Consider the following 21,054-nt stretch of genomic DNA (forward strand, 5'->3'; position numbering starts at 1 on the left):
AAAAAATATATGGTTATGTTTTTTTAAATGTTATCTAATTATATATGCTGACATTTTTAAAGGTGAAATGATTTGATATCTAGCATTTTCTTCAATATAATTTGGGAGCATTGAGAAAATATGATAGGCCTCTAGTTTATAGCTGATAAACTGAGTGATAAACAAATGCAGGTTTATTATTTCATTCTCTCTACTTTTACAGACGTTTAAACTTTTTTATAATAAAAAGTTACAGCACCAGAAGTAATACTGAGACCATTTTTATTGCTTACTCTATATGGTAAAAAATTTATCACCATGTTTGGGGACAAGCTTTTTCTCCAAGGAAATATTAAATATATTTTTTAGATTTTCTTTTACTTCTTCTTCATTCAGTGTGTTAAACTCTACCAAATCTGTATTGTCCTTATAATTGAATCTCCTGTAGGTGAGGGTGAAGCCCACTAAACAGTGAACACCTTCTGGGGTCTGCAAGGAACAAAATGACTTGCTTGTAAAGACAGATGCTGGAGATTCCTGAAGGTATATATTCACAGACTCAAAGTCTTCAATTGTTCGAGGTTCAAGAGTAAAAGAGTAGATTTTCCGATATTTATTCTTTTCCAGGAGCTCAGAATTAAGAAATTCTTGGTTTGGGATATACTGCTCTCTTCTGATTTGGTCTAGGTACCAGATTCCTCTCTCTTCTGTCAAGCAGAAGGTGCAAGGCACCTGGGGCTGATCCTTCCCAGAAATTAACTCTAGAGGCTGCCACATCTGGTAAGAGCGTCCAAATCCAGCATCAGCTATGTAGTTCCTGCCATCAATGGTCACCTTCAGCAGGAGGTGAATCATGGCATTGCTATATTTGTTTGCTGGAGTGTTGTATACATACCCTCCCAATATAGTGGTCTCAAAACCAATTGTGGTCAGAGCCCAGTACAGAAGATGATTGACTTGGAGACACCACCCACCTCGGTTCCTCCTCACAATTTGATCAAAAGTGGCCTCTAAGCCCAATTCCATGGCTTCCCCACAATGGATGTTAAGGTTCTCAAAGGGAATGGCTCGGATCTGGTGCTGAAGAATGTCAGTTAATGTTTCCAAGTCCAACTTGTTCCTATAGTGCTTATAACCAATTCTTTCAAAATATGCTTCAATGTTCATGATTCCTTAAGGCAAGGAAAACAAAACAAAAATATTCCTTTTTTACTTGAATTTCTTTGATTAGCCTAATGATAACAAATGTATTTTAAACATGTAAACACAAACAATGGTTATAAATAATTGTAATTATAAGCCTTTTTGTGTGTGTGCTTTTAGTGTATTAGTGGCTTTCACATGCATAAGTTCAGTTAATGGTGCGAGTAACCCTGAAAGAAAAGTATTATCACTTCTTCCATGTTTTGAACATGAGAAGTTGGAAATCCAGATGAAGTGATGAGTAAAATGATAAAGAGCTTACATGTGGTTTTTTTGGTGATGAATAAGGAGAGGTACAAGTTGCTATCAATTAAAATAGAGTTTACAAACAGTTTCTAATACAAACAGGAGAATTATAATATAGTACTTTCATTCATGGTACTTGACCAACTCAATATCTTCTTCAGCTGAACCTTACACAAATTTCCCCACTCAAAGATTCATATTCATTCACAAACTGATGTATTCAATAAATAGTTTACTGAAAATCTATTATGTATATGTTACTGACCTAGTGGTTGCTTATCTTAAAGAATCTTACAATTTAGTGGGGTCTGGTATGACACAGTGAATTAAATGAATTTTAAAAACATGCAATTTCTTAGATAGTGATAAGTATTCTGGGGAAAATAAAGCAAAGAAGGTAGATAAGATGTGCACAGAGAGAGCTTCAGTTTCCAATAAGGTGGGCAGAGGAAGCTTCACTATGACTTTAAGGATGTGAGAGAATGAGCCATGTCCACAAATGTGGGAGGACAATTTAGGAAGAAGGACCAGAGGGTTAAAAAAAAAAAAGCCCTAAACTGGAACCTGCCTAGAGTTTCCAAAGAACGTTCAAGGAAGACAAGATGAAGGGAGCAGAGGGAGTAAGTGGAAGCATGGATTGAGATCAGATCTGACCTTTTGTCTTTTACTCGGAGATGAGTAATCACTGTGAGAAGGGCAGTAGGGGAAGGCTGCAGTTTGGGCAAAATGCACCATCATCAAATTGTTATGTCTGGCTTGTATGGAGAGTGAGCTGTACATACTGAGCTGAATGAATAGACATATGACCCAGGTAGGCGCAATTCAAAGCACATTTGCTCTAGGACCAGTGTTTTGCGTGTGGATGGCATGTGGTCCAAGTCAGTTCAATGAGACTCTGTTGAGGAACTTTTGCTGAAACCTAAGCAGATGCTTCTACTGCAGGGCCAGAACCTGGTAGGATATTTGCTCAAATCTACTAGGAGAACTTGCTGAAGAATAATATCAACAAAGAATTTATTGAGTTGAGGAATGAAAAGCAGGAAAAGGAAAGATGAGAAAAGACAACAATCAAGTTTTAAGCCATATCTTGACTTTATGGTAAGGTGAACCAGAAAAAAAAAAAAGTAGTCCTTATTTTGTAAAATCTCATATAGGAAATGTTTCTGTCCCCTGATACCAGAGTCATAATCCAGTGTGAACACTGATTGTAACAGTGGTGCATTACCATTGATAAGATGACATGGCCTGAGGTAAGAGGTTACAAAAGGCACTGCCCCTAGGTTAATGGTGATAAGTTATGTATCCCTGTTGTCCTTCTTAATGTCATTTCTTTCAGATTCACCTAATTCTCTTTTTTGATCAGTTATTCTTCCCATTTTGCTAGTGTTTCAACTTTTTCTATTCTTGATGTCTGCAATCTGATCTCCTCCAAATCTCTTAAGCTTATTTCATTTCTTCTCATCTTTACATGCATCAGCACAAGCCAAAAACTCTACGACTCAGACACCAAGAGAACAACTGGTACTTAGCCAGACCACCACAGACCCTCTTCTGCTTCTGTATCCAGAATCAGTGCTGGGTAAGTAAGGAGGGCAGGTGATGTGGAACAAAAGCAATATGATTTGTAACTGCCTGGCCATTTCATTTCTGAGTTAACCAACATCTTTTTATTTGGAAATTAATGTATATTTTTTAAAGCTATCTTTTGATTTTAAAGATTTTTCTTTGCTCCTCTGGAGGGGATATGGGGATATATGTGTACATATAGTTGATTCACTTTGTTATACAGCAGAAACTAACAGAACAATGTAAAGCAATTATACTCCAATAAAGATGTTAAAAAAATATTATGTTACTTTAGAATTTAGTAGCTTCAAGTTCATTGAGAAGAAGCCAGGGTCTGGATGCAAGCAACATGTTATAACCAAATTATATCTGCATATTCCATGACTAAATATAAGAGATTTTGTACTGCTGAAGTTATGATAGAAGGTGAAATATGGAGGCACTAGAAAGTAGTTGTCAGGATAAAACTGGGTGAAAACACTGCAAAGTTTATATATTGACTTGTAATTTAGATGTGCACTGATATACCATTTCATTTTCCTTGATCATAAATATAAGAAAAGAATAAAAGGAGGGAGAGTGAACACACTTAGGGATCCAGCTGAGATGTCTCAGAAAAGCATACCTTTCTGAGGAAGTTCAATGTAGATTGAGTCTCAGTTTTAATTCAGAAGACTTAGGATAGTTCTTCTTCTTAGTTCACTCTGTAGAAATAAAAGAAAAAAGTTTTAAATATATCATATTCTTTCTTGAAAACAAGGACAGTAGTTCTAATTGGGACATGAATATGAAGAGTATTTTAAAATCACAAAACAGGAGTAAAATGGCCATTTGGATTGCACAGAGAAGAGAAGTGAATGTACAATGATGGGAGATGGGAGCAAAACTGGTGGGTTCTAAGACTGGACACTGTGGAAGTCACCAGCAGGGGGCTCAGACACAACAGACCAGATGAATATTTGTCATACAATCAGCAAGGAGGGGTGAACCCTGTCTCAGGCCCCTGATTGCTACTACAAGATTTACCAAACACAGAAAAGACAAGTATGTAATGGTAGCACCTGTCTTCCTTTAGGTGTAAAGTATAATTGGGGATGTTGGAGCAGAAAAATAAGGCAATATTCTTAGTGTATGGTGTCACCAGAAAGGATGAAGAACCATCCATACAGAAGACCAGCCATCAAAATATCTCTTGTCTTCAGTCATCTTCCCTCATCTCCACTGGAAAGATTGCAGAGTACAAGGTCCACTCCAGCCAGACATCTCACCAGTCACATTTCATTCAAGAAACAAATAAAAGATGGAGACAGAACTATACATGCATGAATATGATGAAAAAACAGAATGCAAATATACTATGAGACGGGGATCAGAAGAAAAGGACATAATACACAAAAGATAGGGGGAAATGACAACAAGCTCAAGAAGAAACATAAACTGAACAATGGAAAGATATTCTTCACAGGTACTTGAAGATATAGAACATTTAAAATGGACTCATACCAAAAAGCCAAAAAAATGAGGTGATAAAATAACACAGCATTATCAAAAGAACTATTTATAACTTAGGAAACTAATTAAGAATAACAACAAAGATAATATATAAGTAATTATGAACAATAGGGGAATATATATATATAGCATAATATCAAATGACTTATGTAGAAAAACTTAATACTCAATGGTTTTAATGAAGAGATAAAGCCATTAAAGAGTTAGAGAAAAGTTAATAGACATAAAACCAGTCAAAGACAATCCAATATAAAGATAATTGGTATTTCTGAAGGAAAAGATAAAACTCAAAAAGGATAATAGAAAAACTATATATATATGTATATATTCTAATAGTGTTACCTCTCCATCAGCCTGTGAAGATGTAAATCAAAATGAAAAACTAAGGAAGAGAAAGGCAGAATTGACTCCTTTTATTATAGGATAGAGTAGAAAAGTTATGAGAATAATGGCTGAAGTAATTTTAAAACATTTAAAAAGTGTGACTTAAGTGAAAGCCATTAGACCTATTGACCTCTGCCTCAGGTACAGAGGATAAAGAACAGAGCATGTTCAGTGTACCTTGAGTGGGCACATGACACTGGTGAGGATTAGGCTATCTTTTGACTCTCTGGTAAGGTGAGCACCCCACCCCCAAAAGTCTGTATTTTGTAAAATCCTATGTAGAAAAAATTTCTGTCCCCTGTTACCAGAGTTCTAATCTAGTATGGACACTAATTGTAACAGTGGTGCATTACTATTGGTAAGATGACATGGCCTGAGGTGACATGGTACAAAGAATCCCACCCATAGGTTAATGGTGATAAGCTATGTATTTCTGTTGTCTTTCTCTTTTGTTCAATTAGACAACATTTACTAAATGAGAAAACTACACTTAAAAAATGCTTTAAAACAAAATGAAATTAGAAAAAAAAGACATGTGCATTTGAAAGAACTTTGCACTCTGCTGAAAATCAAATCTCTTGCAGTAATACAATATGCCTATTCTTAAAATATAAGTTAACAGAATTTTCAATTTAATATTTTCAAAGATGATATTAAGGTCAAGAATTTCACATCTACAGTAACCCTTATAGAAGGGCATTTATAAATATAATGTCCATCCCTATGAAGCTTACAAATTTGGCAATGCTCAATAAAAGCTTTAGGAATCACATCCAAGTGTCTCATCTAATGAATCACAAATTTGTGTCCTGTAAGTTCTCCTTCTAAAATCTTTATGTAGACTTTTCTATTTCCATCATTTATTAATTTAAATAAAATATTTTGTTTTAAAAAAAAAGGAAAAGAAATGCTGGAATAAATCCTAGATCATGTACAGAAATTATTGCTACTATAGTTCACTACAAAGCATGTCTATACAATATCATATGAATTTTGATCATGAAAAATCAGAATAAAAATCTTTAGTGACATAAGCCTTACAATCATATACAATATTCAAATGGTAACATTAGACAGTTAAGCACCCAATACCCATAGCTGACAAATGTCTTACTGACCAACATTCATTTAAATACATCCTTCATATAGAGGGAGGAAAAAAGAGATACTGTCAGCTTTCTAAGCCTTGTCAAAAAAGGATTTTCATGTTCTTTGGATCTAAAAACAAACAATAAAAACAAACCCCCAAAACAAAACTGGTGCAGGTGAGGGTGTTATCAGAAAGTTAAGCATGCTGAAAGGTGTTTTGTGGGAATTAAAAACCTAATTCTTTCTTAATGTCACAAAGAAAACAATAGCAACAGTCAATAAAACTAAAAGCTGGTTCTTTGAGAAGATAAACAAAAGTGATAAACCTTTAGCCAGACTCAAGAAAAAAAGGGAGAAGACTCAAATCAACTAAATTAGGAATGAAAAACGAGAAGTTACAACTGACACCACAGAAATACAAAGGATTGGAAGAGACTACTACAAGCAATTATATGCCAATAAAATGGACAACCTGGAAGAAATGGACAAATTCTTAGAAAAGTACAACCTTCCAAGACTGAACCAGAAGAAATAGAAAATATGAACAGACCAATCACAAGTAAAGAAATTGAAACTGTGACTAAAAATCTTCCAACAAACAAAGGTCCAGAACCAGAAGCCTTCATGGGAGGATTCTATCAAACATTTAGAGAAGAGCTAACACCCATCCTTCTCAAACTCTTCCAAAAAAATTGCAGAGGGTGGAATACTTCCAAACTCATTCTACGAGGCCACCATTACCCTGACACCAATACCAGACAAAGATATCACAAAAAACCTACAGACCAATATTACTGATGAATATAGACACAAAGATCCTCAATATTAGCAAACCAAATCCAACAACACATTAAAAGCATCATACACCATGATCAAGTGGGATTTATCCAAGGGATGCCAGGATTCTTCAATATACACGAATCACACCATATTAACAAATTGAAGAATAAAAAACATATGATCCTTTCAATAGATGCTGGAAAAGCTTTTGACAAAATTCAAGACTAATTTATGATAAAAACTCTCCAGAAAGTGAGCATACAGGGAAACTACCTCAACATAATAAAGGCCATATATGACAAACCCATAGCAAACATTATTCTCAATGGTGAAAAACTGAAAGCATTTCCTCTAAGATCAGGGACAAGACAAGGGTGTCCACTCTTGCCACTATTATTCAACATAGTTTTGGAAGTCCTAGCCATGAGAATCATAGAAGAAAAAGAAATAAAAGGAATACAAATTGGAAATGAAGTAAAATGCTCACGGTTTGCAGATGGCATTCTACTATACATAGAAAATCCTAAAGATGCCACCAGAAATCTTCTAGAGCTAATCAATGAATTTAGTAAAGTTTCAGGGCACAAAATTAATACACAGAACTATCTTGCATACCTATACACTAACAATGAAAGATCAGAAAAAGAAATTAAGGAAACAATCCCATTTACCACTGCAACCAAAAGAATAAAATACCTAGGAATAAACCTACCTAAGGAGGCAAAAACCTGTACTCAGAAAACTACAAGATACTGATGAAAGAAATTAAAGATGACACAAACAGATGGAGAGATATACCATTTTCTTGGATTGAAGGAATCAATATTGTGAAAATGACTATACTACCCATAGCAGTCTACAGATTCAATGCAATCCCTATTAAATTACCAATGGCATTTTCCACAGAATTAGAACAAACTATTTTACAATTTGTATGGAAACAAAAAAGACTCTGAATAGTCAAAGCAATCTTGAGAGAGAAAAATGGAGCTAGAGGAATCAGGCTCCTGGACTTCAGACTATACTACAAAGCTACAGTAATCAATACAATATGGTAATGACACACAAACAGAAATATAGAGCAATGGAACAGGATAGCAAGCCCAGAGATAAACTCATGCACCTATGGTCTATAACAAAGAAGAAAGAATATACAATGGAGAAAAGACAGCCTCTTCAATAAGTGGTACTGGGAAAACTGGACAGCTACATGTAGAAGAATGAAATTAGAACACTCCCTAACACCATACACAGAAATAAACTAAAAATGGATTAAAGACCTACATATAAAGTCAGAAAGTATAAAACTCTTAGAGGAAAATATAGGCAGAACACTCTATGACATAAATCACAGCAAGATCCATTTTGACCCACCTCCTAGAGTAATGGAAATATGGGGAGGGGGAAGGGTAAGCTGTGACAAAGTGAGAGAGTGGCATGGACATATATACACTACCAAACATAAACTAGATAGCTACTGGGAAGCAGCCACATAGCACAGGGAGATCAGCTCGGTGCTTTGTGACCACCTAGAGGGGTGGGATAGGGAGGGTGAGAGGGAGGGAGACACAAGAGGGAAGAGATATGGGAACATATGTATATGTATAACTGATTCACTTTGTTATACAGCAGAAACTAACACACCATTGTAAAGCAATTATACTCCAATAAAGATGTTAAAAAAAAAAAACTCAAATGGGACCTAATTAAACTTAAAACCTTTTGCACAGCAAAGAAAACCATAAATGAGATAAAAAGACAACCCTCAGAATGGGAGAAAATATTTGCAAATGAAGCAACTGACATGGGATTAATCTCCAAAATATACAAAGGGCTCATGTACCTCAATATCCAAAAACAAGAAACAACCCAGTCAAAAAATGGGCAGAAGACCTAAGTAGACATTTCTCCAAATAAGACACACAGATGGCCAAGAGGCACATGAAAAGATGCTCAATAATTTTTAGAGAAATGCTGATCAAAACTACAATGACATATCACCTCACAGTGGTCAGAATGGCCATCATCAAAAGAATCTATAAACAATAAATGCTGGAGAGGGTGTGGAGAAAAGGAACACTCTTGCACTGTTGGTGTGAATGTGAATTGATACAGCCACTATGGAGAACAGTATGGAGGTTCCTTAAAAAACTAAAAATAAACTACCATATGACCCCACAGTCCCATTACTGGGCATATGCCCTGAGAAAACCATACTTCAAAAGACACAGGCACCCCAATGTTTATTGCAGCCTTATTTACCATAGCCAGGAGATGGAATTAACCTAAATGTCCATCGACAGATGAAGGGGTAAAGATGTGGTACACAGGGCTTCCCTGGTGGCACAGTGGTTGGGAGTCCGCCTGCCGATGCAGGGGACATGGGTTCGTGCCCCAGTCTGGGAAGATCCCACATGCCGTGGAGTGGCTGGGCCCTTGAGCCATGGCCACTGAGCCTGTGCATTCAGAGCCTGTGCTCCCCAATGGGGGAGGCCACAGCAGTGAGAGGTCTGTGTACTCCAAAAAAAAAAAAGATATGGTACATATATACAATGGAATATTATTCAGCCATAGAAAGGAACAAAATTGGGTCATTTGTAGAGATGTGGATAGACGTAGAGTCTGTCATACAGAGTGAAGTAAATCAGAAAGAGTAACCAAATATTACTTGAGTATTCTGTGATTAAACAAAAGAAATTGCTATGACTAAAGTTGTGATTCACAGTGAAATACTAGCAAAACTTAGAAACAGTTGCCAGGAAAATAGCTAACTGAAAACACAACTAGCCTTATTTCTTGATATATAGCATTTCTGTGCAGATATATCCTTTCCTTTCAGCTTCATGATTAATATTAGAGAAGACTCAAGGGATATATAAAGAACACACTTAGAGCATCTACTGAGAAATCCCAGAAAGGCACTTAAAACATTTCTAAGCAAATGGAAGCAAGTTGATGTTCAATTTTAATTCAGAAGTCTCAGAAATTCCTTTCTCCTGGACTGAACTCTAGAAATAATAGAAGAGATAGTAAAATGTATACTGTGACTTCCTTTGAAAACAAAAAGATAGTTTAGTGTTACATGAGTTGTGAAAAGTACCTAAAAATCACAAAACAGAAGGGAAAGAACTGAAGAGTAAAGTGGGCATCTGAGTTGCATAGGGGAGGGTGTAGCAAGTGCAACCACAGGAAATGACAGCAACACTGATGGGTTCTGAGCCTGGAGGTTGTGGAAGCCAGCACAAGGGGGCTCAGAAGGAACCAGTCAGATGATTATTTGCCCTAGGATCAGTTAGGAGGGGTGAATCATGTTCTATGTCCCTGATTGCTACTACAAGAATTACCAAACATAGCAAAGACCAATATGTAATGGTAACACATGGTCTTCCTTTATGTGTAAAGTATAATTGGGGATATTGGGGTAGAAAAATAACACAGTGTTCTTAATGTATGGTGTCACTGGAAAGGAAGAAGAACCACCGATATATAGAAGATCAGCCATTAAAGTATCTCTTGTCATCAGTCATCTTCCCTCGTATTCACTGGAAAGATTGAGGAGTCCAAGCTCCACTACAGCCAGACATCTCACCTGTAAACTATATTCAAGAAAGAAATCAAAGGTGGATACAGAACTATATATAAGGAATTGTTTCCTTTTAATATAGAACAAAGAGTAGAAATGTTATGAGAATTTGGCTAAAGTAGTTTAAAAACATTTTTAAAATGTGATGTAATGGAAGCCATCAGACCTATAGATTTCTGCCTCAGGTACAGAGGGTAAAGAACAGAGCACGCTCAGGGTACCTTGAGAGGGCACATGGCATTGGTGAGGATTCAGGACTGAGGCTAATGTGGGGAGAATGCTGTCTTTAAGCCACCCAGAAACCTTCAGATGTGTTTGACCACTTTGCCTCTGACTAGCATGGCTTCTGTGTCCTTGTGCTCAAGAAGCTGCATTGTGGACTCTTTGGAAGACTTCTTGGGGGTTCCTGGAGCTGCTTTGCCTTCCTATGTGAAAATTGGAAGTGCCAGGGACTTCATGTCCTGCCAGGGCAGCCCTGCATCAGTGACTTACTGGTGAGAGGTTCTGAAAACTCAGCTGCCTTGCCTTGAGTCTGGAAAGACTTTGAGTTATAATTCACATTCAGGCTGACACTGGAGTTCTCCCAGGAGCACATCATAAGCCACTTGCACATGGTCCTGGCCTCAGCGTCTAAATCTGGGGAACCTGACAAGTCATATCAGTGGTCATTTTGGAGAGCTGTGTGAAAGAAAGGTAAGATGTAAGGGATGAGGAAACTTCCAGAGGGCCTTGAAAGTCAGGCAAAAGAGACTTCTTCTGTCACCAAATGAATTCTTATTATTTTGTTGAATGGTCAATAGTCAACTGGCGGTTCCTCTAGCTAGATGCTCTGCTAAAGAAGCAAGCAGGAAAAGGAGGCTTTCTAAGGCAGTTGCTCCGGGAAATCAGGGCCATAGGCATCTCCACTTATCCCAGTGTCTGAGTGATACTGGGAGATAGATCAGCGACAACGTGAATCTGAGCTGGGTCAAGTTTGCTGGGAGACGAGAGAGCGATGGAGGCAGGAGAGAGGAAGAAATGCTTTCTGAAACAAAGGCAAGTCTTGATATTCTTTGTTTGGCTGGGCATAGCTCAGGCTGGTTCTGAGCCTAGGCGTTATTCAGTGGCTGAGGAAATGGACAGTGGCTCCTTTGTGGCCAATCTGTTGAAAGACTTGGGGTTGGAGGTAGATGATCTAGCTGCTCGGGCCCCCCGGGGTCGTTTCCAAAGGGAAAAAAAATGCGTTTGCATTTTGATAGGCAGACCGGGGATTTGTTGTTAAGTGAGAAACTGGACCGGGAGGAGCTGTGTGGCCCTACCGAGCCCTGTGTACTACCTTTTCAGATGTTACTGGAAAATCCCTTGAAGTTTTTCCAGGCTGAGCTACGGATTAGGGACATAAATGATCATTCTCCAGTTTTCCTAGACAAAGAAATAATATTGAAAATTTCAGAAAGTATCACTCCTGGAACTATTTTCCTAATAGAGCTTGCCCAGGACTTAGATGTAGGAAGCAACAGTCTCCAAAGTTACACAGTCAGCCCCAATTCCCACTTCCATCTTAAATTACAAGACAGTTCCGACGGCACAATATTACCACAGCTGGTGCTGGACAAAGCACTGGATAGAGAGGAACAGCCTGAGATCAGATTAACCGTCACAGCGCTGGATGGCGGAATTCCACCCAGGTCTGGGACCGCCCTAATCCGCATTGAAGTCTTAGACATCAATGATAATGCCCCCGACTTTGCAAAGCTGCACTATGAGGCGCATGTCCTAGAAAACAGCCCCATTGGATCCCAGGTTGCCATTGTCTCTGCCAGAGATTTAGATATTGGAACCTATGGAGAAATATCTTACGTACTTTCCCAAGCATCTGAGGATATTCGGAAAACATTTGGAATAAATGCAAAATCGGGAGAACTCCTTTTAACACAGGAACTGGATTTTGAATCTATTCAGACTTATACATTAAATATTCAGGCGACAGATGGTGGGGGCCTTTCTGGCAGTTGTGTGGTGTTTGTCCAAGTGATGGATTTGAATGACAACCCGCCGGAACTGACCATGTCAACGCTTATCACTGAGATCCCAGAAACCTTGCAGGAGACTGTAATTGCTGTATTCAGCGTTTCAGATCCTGACTCTGGAGACAATGGAAGGATGGTTTGCTCCATCCAAAATGATGTTCCCTTCATTCTTAAACCCTCTGTTGAGAATTTTTACAGTTTAGTCACAAACACAGCCCTGGACCGAGAAACAAGATCCGAATATAACATCACCATCACCGTCACAGATATGGGGACACCGAGACTGAAAACCCAGCACAACATAACCATGCTGGTGTCCGACGTCAACGACAACGCCCCGCCTTCACCCAGACCTCCTACACCCTGTCCGTCCGCGAGAACAACAGCCCCGCCCTGCACATTGGCAGCGTCCGCGCCACAGACAGAGACGCGGGCGCCAACGCCCAGGTCACCTACTCGCTGCTGCCGCCCCTCGACGCGCACGTGCCCCTGGCCTCCCTGGTGTCCATGAACCCGGACAACGGCCACCTCTTCGCCCTGAGGTCCCTGGACTACGAGGCCCTGCGGGCGTTCGAGTTCCGCGTGGGCGCCGCCGACCGCGGCTCGCCCGCGCTCAGCAGCCAGGCGCTGGTGCGCGTGCTCGTGGCGGACAACAACGACAACGCGCCCTTCGTGCTGTACCCGCTGCAGAACGCCTCGGCGCCCTGCACCGAGCTGGTGCCCAGGGCGGCCGAGGCGGGGTATCTGGTGACCAAGGTGGTGGCGGTGGACGGCGACTCGGGCCAGAACGCCTGGCTGTCGTACCAGCTGCTCAAGGCCACGGAGCCCGGGCTGTTCGGCGTGTGGGCGCACAACGGCGAGGTGCGCACGGCCCGGCTGCTGAGCGAGCGCGACGCGGCCAAGCACAGGCTGGTGGTGCTGGTCAAGGACAACGGCGAGCCTCCGTTCTCGGCCAGCGTCACGCTGTACGTGCTGCTGGTGGACGGCTTCTCGCGGCCCTACCTGCCGGCCCCTGAAGCGGAAGCGGCGGACGCGGCCCCGGCCACCCTGCTCACCGTCTATCTGCTGGTCGCCTTGGCGTCGGTGTCGTCGCTCTTCCTCTTCTCGGTACTGGTGTTCGTCGCGGTGCGGCTGTGCAGGAGGGGCGTGGCGGCCTCGGTGAGTCGCTGCTCGGTGCCCGAGGGCCACTTTCCAGGCCACCTGGTGGACGTCAGCGGCACGGGGACCCTGTCCCAGAGCTACCAGTACGAGGTGTGTCTGACGGGAGGCTCCGGGTTAAATGAGTTTAACTTCTTGAAGCGGATTCTCCCTAGTGGTCTGGTTCAAGACACTGGGCAGGACTAGTGCAAAAAGGCAATTCCAAGAATAGCGTAGGTTTCATTAATAGAAGAATCAGAAAGTTGTCTGGCTACGAATGCTTTAAGTCAAGGCTCTTGAGTTGATACAGTATTTTGTTTATATCTTGATTTTACTTTCCGTCTAGTTAACCCTGCATGTTCTTTTTTCATCTGCTTCCTACCTTTTCAATCCAGTATTAATGCCTCTTTCTTTTTCTAATAGGTGAGTAAAAATAAATGCATTATCTTTTAATGATGATTTCAAATAGGTTTTTTAAGGTCGTCATTTCAAATTCTATCCAAAGCAACGTAGAGAGAGTTCTGAACCACCAATATTAATAATTTACCCTATTGAATATAGTCAGGTAATATTCTTTATAATACTCCTAAAGCAGCTTTGTCTGTGGTTAATGAAGTGGATAACTAAAAATGTTTTAATATGTACCATTTTAAGGTGTATCATCCTGTAGGGGCTTAGTACTCAAATAAAACTTACACATATACTTCATTTTCTGTTTTGACATTTGCAATTAATATTTCAACACTGTATATGCTTATATTGGCTAAAAATGGACAAAAACTGTAGGTCAGATTACTCTTAAATTTGCCTAAAGTGTATTTATGATGGATGACTGAGAAAAAAAATTAAACATAGGCATTTTGAACAACAAAAAAAAAATAGTCAACTGGCTGCTTTGATTTATCCCTAAGTGACATGGTACTTCAGTTACAAATTACCTTTTTGATGTAGCCCTGGAGAGCAGGTCAATATGAAGAACTCATTGTCCAGCTCCCAGTCTAGGGTCTCTACCTCTTTCATGTACAGCAGTGTTTTTCTATTTTATTTTATCTTATCTTATTTCATTTTTATTATTTTATTTTTCAACTAAAGAAACCCTTATTCGTTCCCCAAATAAAGTTGTAAGCAAAAGCCTAAAATAGAAGAATTAAAAACAGGTTGATCCAGAGGTAGTTCACCCCTGAGATGCTGCCACCACAAGTACAGTTATGGACTGAGATGAAATCTTCTATACCTACTTCCTGAACTTCTGGCACGACTGAATAAAAGAGCCTTAAGGAGTGCTAGTGAGTGGCTTTTCTTTGTGTGTGTGTATGGTGTTTGTGTTTTATTTCCTATACTTTTCCTTCTTTTTCCTTTTCTCTGTCTCAGTGAAGGATATGGCATCCCACTGGATTGACACTACAACCCTCCCTGACCCCAGGGCAGGTGGGCATCTGCTTGATTTCTGGCTGGAAAGGGAGCTGCTAGGCTAGCCCTACTCAGAGGCCATTGGACAATAGGGCTTTATGTACTGAAGGCCTGCAGCTCAGCCAGGCCTCTGAGCTAAAGCTCTCAGAGTCAGGCAGGTATTGTGAGGACTACCAAGCAGGCCCAGAGGGAACACAGCTGCTCAGCTGAAGATAGAAAAGCCAAACAAAATAAGTCTCTGGGACAGAAGTACTAGGGAGTTGATATTAAAAAAACAAAAACAAAAAAAACTCCTTTTGAGGGAAGGAATGGAGTCCTCTGTTTTATCCTTCAGGAACTAAAATGAGGGCCCAAGGGAAGGGAGTGAAATGCTGATGACACACTCAGGGCTACAAGCAGCATAAATACACGTTTGGACAGAGGTGGAACTTTCTGTACCTACTGCCAGCATATCTGTCATGACAACAGATTTATAAAAATTGATGTGAAATTTACGTGACCTAAATAAACCATTTAAAGTGAACAATTCCGTGTCATTTGGTACATTCACAACTTTGCGCAACCACGACTTCTATCTAGTTCCAAAATATCTCACTACCCCCAGTAAAACCCCAAACTCATGAAGCAGTTACTCCCCATTTCCTCCAGCCTCTGGCAACCACCAGTCTACGTCCTGTCTCTATGTTCCGCTCCACCTTCGGCTGCTGTGAACAGTGCTGCTGAGAACATTTGTGGTCAAGTACTTTTTTCTGTATGTTTTCAATTCATTGGGTATATGCCTAGCATTAGAACTGTCCAAATGAATAGTAGAATTTTAAGAGGTACTTCTAAGTGGCTTTTCATTCTATATGCTGTGATTTTCTTTTCCTCTCCTTCCCTTTCCCTTCCCTTCCCATCCCTTCCCTTTACTTACCTTTTTTTGGTGCCGAGGCTCACTGTAAGGACACCACAACCCAACCCACCCCCAGGGACAAGTGGCCAGCCCAGTGATCTTCTGGATGAAAACAAGAGAAGTTGCCATGCAAGACGTGCCCACAGACCGTCCTTCACAGTGCTTACTGCACAGAAAGCCCATGGAAAACAGCCAAAAAAAAAAGTTACACCCAGGCAGCAGGAAGTTCTGAATGTTTCTTTGTTTCTCTTTTTTTCCCCGTCTTGAGGAGAAGAAACTCAGAGTTGTGGGTGAAATCTGCCTATTTTTAAAGTTGGCTCTGAACTATTTAAAATGTAAAGGGCAAACAAAATAAGTCTCTGGGCAGGATGCAGCTATATACATAGTTGGCAGTTAACAACTTCCTTCTGAGTGAGAGGGGGCAGGGTCAGCCACTTTGTGGTTGAGGAACTAAACTGTGACTTGGGGTAAGGGAAAGGTCAGTTCATCAAAGGAGAGCCAACAGGCGTGTTGTTGTTGTGGGCATCGGGCCAGGGCAAGGGAGCAAAGTCCGGAGGGGAGAGCCCACAGACCCCTTGCTCTGGGGCTGTCAGCCTCCACAGGCTCCTCTCTCCTGTGGAATTCTAAACATTTGTGCTCAGGGAGTGGTGTCCTCAGCCTGCCTGACAGTGAAAGAGCTGGTTCTTGTCATTTATGGCTCCTGAAGACCTTCCCCTTAGGGTCTTCCTTCCATCAAGATAAAATGTCCTCAAGAATTCCCTTGAACTGTGCAGACAACACAACACAGCCTCCCTGGAGTTTGGGGATGATCATTAGAGAATTTCTGATGAGCTAATGCAGGAGCAGCAGGAGTGATCATGAATTTGATGACTGCAGGACTAACTGGGCCCTTTGGGACACACCCAGGTGGGGACAGAGAAGGTGGACATTGCTGTTTCAATTATCCAAGAGGGAAATCCTGTCCCCTGAATCATGTGTTGTACACATTAGATATATTTTATATACTTTCATCCTCGCAACAAACTTTTAAAGTAAGCTCTCTTATTAGCTCCAATCTTCTGAGGGATAAACTGACTTTTAGAGATGCTTAAATGACCTACCCAAGTCCTCACACCTGGGATGTCACATGGCTGTTACTCTAACCCTGAAACTGAGCAGGGCCCTGTGAGGCACCCAGGTATGGAGGCTTGGCCTTTTATTTTTGTCCCCGATTTCTTGTCGGAAAGACTACAGCCTCCATGACCTTCCCTGAGTTCCAGAGGGCAGACTCAAACAGTTGCTAATCAAGGGAGGGGCAGGCAAGAAACCACCCAAAGCAAGATTAAAGGGACCAGAGAAGCTCATCAAGATTAGAAGACTTACCACCTGAGACCCTACACACATCCTCATCTTGTCTGCAACCCCACCCTTTGATAACTCCTTTGATAAGGAGTTATAAAACTCCTTATCAAATCTTCCTGGGTTGGGACACATAGTTTTTCGAGGCAGGAGCTCTTGTGTACCCCTTTGCCTGGCAAAGTAATAAAGCTCTCCTCTTCTACTTCACCCAAAACTCTGTCTCCAAGATCTGATTTGGCACCGGTGTACAGAGAAGCTGAGCTTTTGGCATCAACCCCGACAGTTTGAACTGGGGTGTGTTATCTCCTCCATTATCCTGTACAGTAATTACAGCATAAGGATTCAAGTTATATGTCAGCCAAACTTTCTGAACTGGCTTAGGACCTGACATTCGGGTGTGTGTAGTATCTAGTCTCCTGGACTCACATTTGAAATAGGATTAAACCCCGATTTCAAAGCACAACACGTCACTTACCGAGCTCCCCTGGGTCCCACAACCAGGAACCGGGCTGACTGCCATCCTCCCACTTCCTGGACAAGCCCAGGAAGAGACCTCATTGGTTTGCAAACTGCTCCACCCCTTGAATCTTGTTAGAATCACCAGGGCGCTCTGGGAAATGTAGTCGTGGGAACTTGGGTTGTCCTTGTGCACCTCTTGTTCAAATGTACTCTGGCGAGATCTGGCACCAGACTGAGAGTGGAGTGACCTTGTAATCCATACAGTTCCTACTCTTAGGGTGGCTGAATCCAGATATCCTAAGTGTAACGTGGGAGGTTAGGGTTTTAAGGGGATCCAGGAAAAGCAGGTTCATTAACCTAGAGGAGTAGAAGGAGATGGATATTTTAAATCACTCCCTCAGGTTATGACAGCATTTCCTCATGAATTTCCATGAGGCCCCTAAATTTCTTCCCCATCTTCAGTCCCATTCACCATTCCACCCTGAGGCACTGTATAATGTGTCCTAAATTTGTCCACATGTAAGTTACGAGTGTGACATATATAATGTGCTTTTGTTTCTGCATGTATTTTTAATTTATGTTAATGGTATAGGTCTATCACTCTTGCTGTTTCTAATGTACTTACCTCTACACTTTCTTTTTTAATTAAAAAAAATTTATTGCAGTATAGTTGTTTTATAATATTGTTTTTGTTTATACAGTACAGCAAAGTGAAGCAGTTATACATATACATATATCCCCTGTTTTTTGGATTTCCTTCTCATTTAGGTCACCACAGAGCACTGAGTAGAGTTCCCTGTGCTATACAGTAGGTTCTCATTAGTTATCTGTTTTACACATAGTATCAATAGTGTATATATGTAAATTCCAATCTCCTAATTCATCCCACAACACCCCCCCCCCATTTCTAAAACCATCTTCAGGACACAAGTGTTGCCTTGTGCTCTCTCTTTGGCACTAACAGTTCTAGTCCATGCCTCCTGTATTATGCTGCATGAACTTGGGACTCTCTATGTGAAGGCTTTCTCTTGGCCTGTGCTTGGGCCATCCAGATGGACCTGCAACTAATGGCCCTGGAACACCACTCAGCCTGGAAAATGTGAGTGGGTGCATAAATGCCCCTGTGTTCCACCTACTAAGGTGGGGTTACTCTGGGGTCATGGCCAGCACTGTCTCCCTATGTTCTCCACTGAGAGGAAGCTTCCATTGTCCTCTGAGGTAATGTGCTGATCATGTATCCTTCTTTGAGTCTCAAAGAGCCGCTGCCTCACTTTTCTACTCCCATGGTGGTGCTCCCTTAAATCACCTCCCAAGTAAGCTACTTGAATATAAATCCTCATCTCAGGGTCTGGTTTTGGAGGAAACCAACCTAAAACCATTTAACCTACTGGTACCACTGGTGAAGGACACTTAGGTTGCTGCCAACTCCTTGTTACTACAAATACCACTGTAATCAGCACTTTCCTACATGTGCCCTGGACACGAGGACTTTGCTTGGATAGACATCAGGAATAGAATGTGCTGGAGGACAAGGCAACAGTGTATTTAATTTCACTGAGCATTTCTGTCCTCTTGTGTAGAAAGTTTCCTTTCTTCATATCCTGGTTGATACTTTCAGTTAGCAATCTTCAAATGTCTGCCAATCTCATGTGTCTAAGGTGATAGCTCAGTGTAATTCTCATCTGCACTTCTCTGATTCTTAGTGAGTTTGAGCAACACTTAATATTCCTATTGACCCATCACATTTACTGGTGGTGAATTAAATGGCAAGGTGTCGAGGAAACACTCTTCTGCCATAGTAGCCAGGGCACAACAGAGATGAAGGATGGATAGCAGAGGACATCTTGCTAGAAAAATATTGCTGGAGAAGGATATAATCTCAGAATGCAGGTCTGGGCCTGGGTCATTTTGACAGAAAGTGTGGAAAGGCTTCATTCAATGGAGTAGGGCTATTGTCCCCTGATCCTGGGAAATGTGACACCTGGAATTAAGATCCAGATGGCAAGTTTGTAATTCTGAGATTGCTTCCATCATTCTAGCCAAAGTAACAGAGACCCTTGAGGATCTCCAGCAAGAATTGTTACAGAAACATGAAGTCAGGAGGCTGTGGCTAAGGGAGAGTAAGACCAGAGTCATGGATCCTAGGGTCTGAGGGCAGGGACACCAGAGGATGTAGTCCTGGGATCAGAGTGGCCATCTGAAATGCCAAGCCAAATTCTGACTACTTCCTAGACTTTCCATGTGGAAGGAGAGCAGAAGTAGGAAATACTGGAACTGTCACTGAGCATTCTCCTCACCATAAAGGATGTGAGTTAGGTGTAGTAATAAACTTCCTCTTTATTCCAGTATGTACAAGTTGGAAAAGTTTAAGCATTCTGCTTTTTAAAAAATAAATATACTTAATACAATAGAATTAATTTGTATATGGTAAATATTCTAACTTGTTCTAAAGTGTTTTCTTTCAAATATTAAACCATATAAAGAACTTCTTATTTCATTGCTAAAGAAAAACAAACAGACCTACATTTTTGCAAAGATAGGAAGTTTGAACTAAAACTCCCCCTCTTGATGATGGAATCTGTGGAAGACAATGACCTCTAATTTAAGATTTTTTGTTGTTGAATAAATCTGTTTTAAAATTTGCTTGCCAAGCCTTCTGGTTTCTGCTCCAACAGGTAAAAGTTATCAATTCTCTTTCTCTCTCTCTCTCTCTCTCTTTTTTTGGCCTTGCCTCATGTGGGATCCCTGACCCGGGATTGAACCCACACCCCCTGCATTGTAAGTGTGGATTCTTAACCACTGGACCACAAGGGAAGTCCCAATCCTCTCATTCTTATTGCAAAATCAATAAGTCCTGAAAAATCAAACAGATCCATTAGTGTATCAACATAATGAGGAAAAATGCTGCTTTAACTGAGCAAGACTCTATGAGCCCTTCCCAGAATAGACCCCCACCCATGTTCTCTTCCTGCCTTTTGTCTGTAGAAAAACTTTAGTCAAAGAATAAATTTAATCAGAGAAGTGAGAAAATGCAGAATGAAAGGAAAACAGTCAAGCAAGACAAAATAATACTTTAGCCATTAAACAACGTCAAGGATCTTTAGTTCTTCCTCAAGGACTATAGATAATATTCTCAGCCATGTCCTTTCAGTTGTTTTGCAGATACTGAAACCCCCACCAAGTGGAATAAGTTAACTGTATGCTACCCACAAGCATGTAGACCCCAGACCAGTTGGAACAAGAAGGCTGATGATGCTGATTCCTGCTTACCTCATCACCAACCAATCAGAAGAAATTCCATGACCTGATCACACCCTGCACCTTGAGCACTATAAGACTCCTTGCTACCCCCTCGAGAGTGGGACACACAGTCTTGAGGGCATTACCCACTGTGGCCACCTTTGCTTGGCAGAGAAATAAAGCTATTTCTTTCTACTTCACCCAAATCTCTGTCTCCAGGATTTAAT

At 40.8% G+C, this 21,054-nt stretch overlaps 2 protein-coding genes across 3 annotated transcripts; one reads left to right on the plus strand and one right to left on the minus strand.

Annotated features, from left to right (window-relative positions):
* Nucleotides 1-244: 244 nt before the first annotated feature.
* On the minus strand, nt 245-13,515 carry LOC113628932 (arylamine N-acetyltransferase 1). 2 transcript variants are annotated; one of them, XM_027123000.1, is made up of 3 exons: nt 13,407-13,515; nt 3,620-3,698; nt 245-1,151 (listed from the first exon to the last, which is right to left on the minus strand). In XM_027123000.1, exon 3 carries the CDS (start codon nt 1,144-1,146, stop codon nt 274-276), a length of 873 nt encoding a protein of 290 aa, XP_026978801.1. In that variant the 5' UTR covers nt 1,147-1,151; nt 3,620-3,698; nt 13,407-13,515; the 3' UTR covers nt 245-273. The 2 variants fall into 2 exon arrangements, with proteins under 2 accessions (XP_026978801.1, XP_026978802.1); XM_027123001.1 differs by lacking the exon at nt 13,407-13,515 and adding an exon at nt 11,658-11,678.
* On the plus strand, nt 9,339-13,695 carry LOC113628931 (protocadherin beta-2-like). Its single transcript, XM_027122999.1, is given in 3 exon segments — nt 9,339-11,561; nt 11,564-12,689; nt 12,692-13,695. Coding segments are annotated over 3 exon segments (2,355 nt in total). The 5' UTR covers nt 9,339-11,336.
* Nucleotides 13,696-21,054: the final 7,359 nt, after the last annotated feature.

This window comes from Aethalodelphis obliquidens, unplaced genomic scaffold (assembly GCF_003676395.1).
Source record: "Aethalodelphis obliquidens isolate GAN/ISIS:26980383/991018 unplaced genomic scaffold, ASM367639v1 scaffold25, whole genome shotgun sequence".
Taxonomy (NCBI): Eukaryota; Metazoa; Chordata; class Mammalia; order Artiodactyla; family Delphinidae; genus Aethalodelphis; species Aethalodelphis obliquidens.

What these genes read in the sequence shown, in the direction of transcription:
- LOC113628932 (XM_027123000.1), bottom strand. Translation starts at nt 1,146, where the DNA reads ATGAACATTGAAGCATATTTTGAAAGAATTGGTTATAAGCACTATAGG.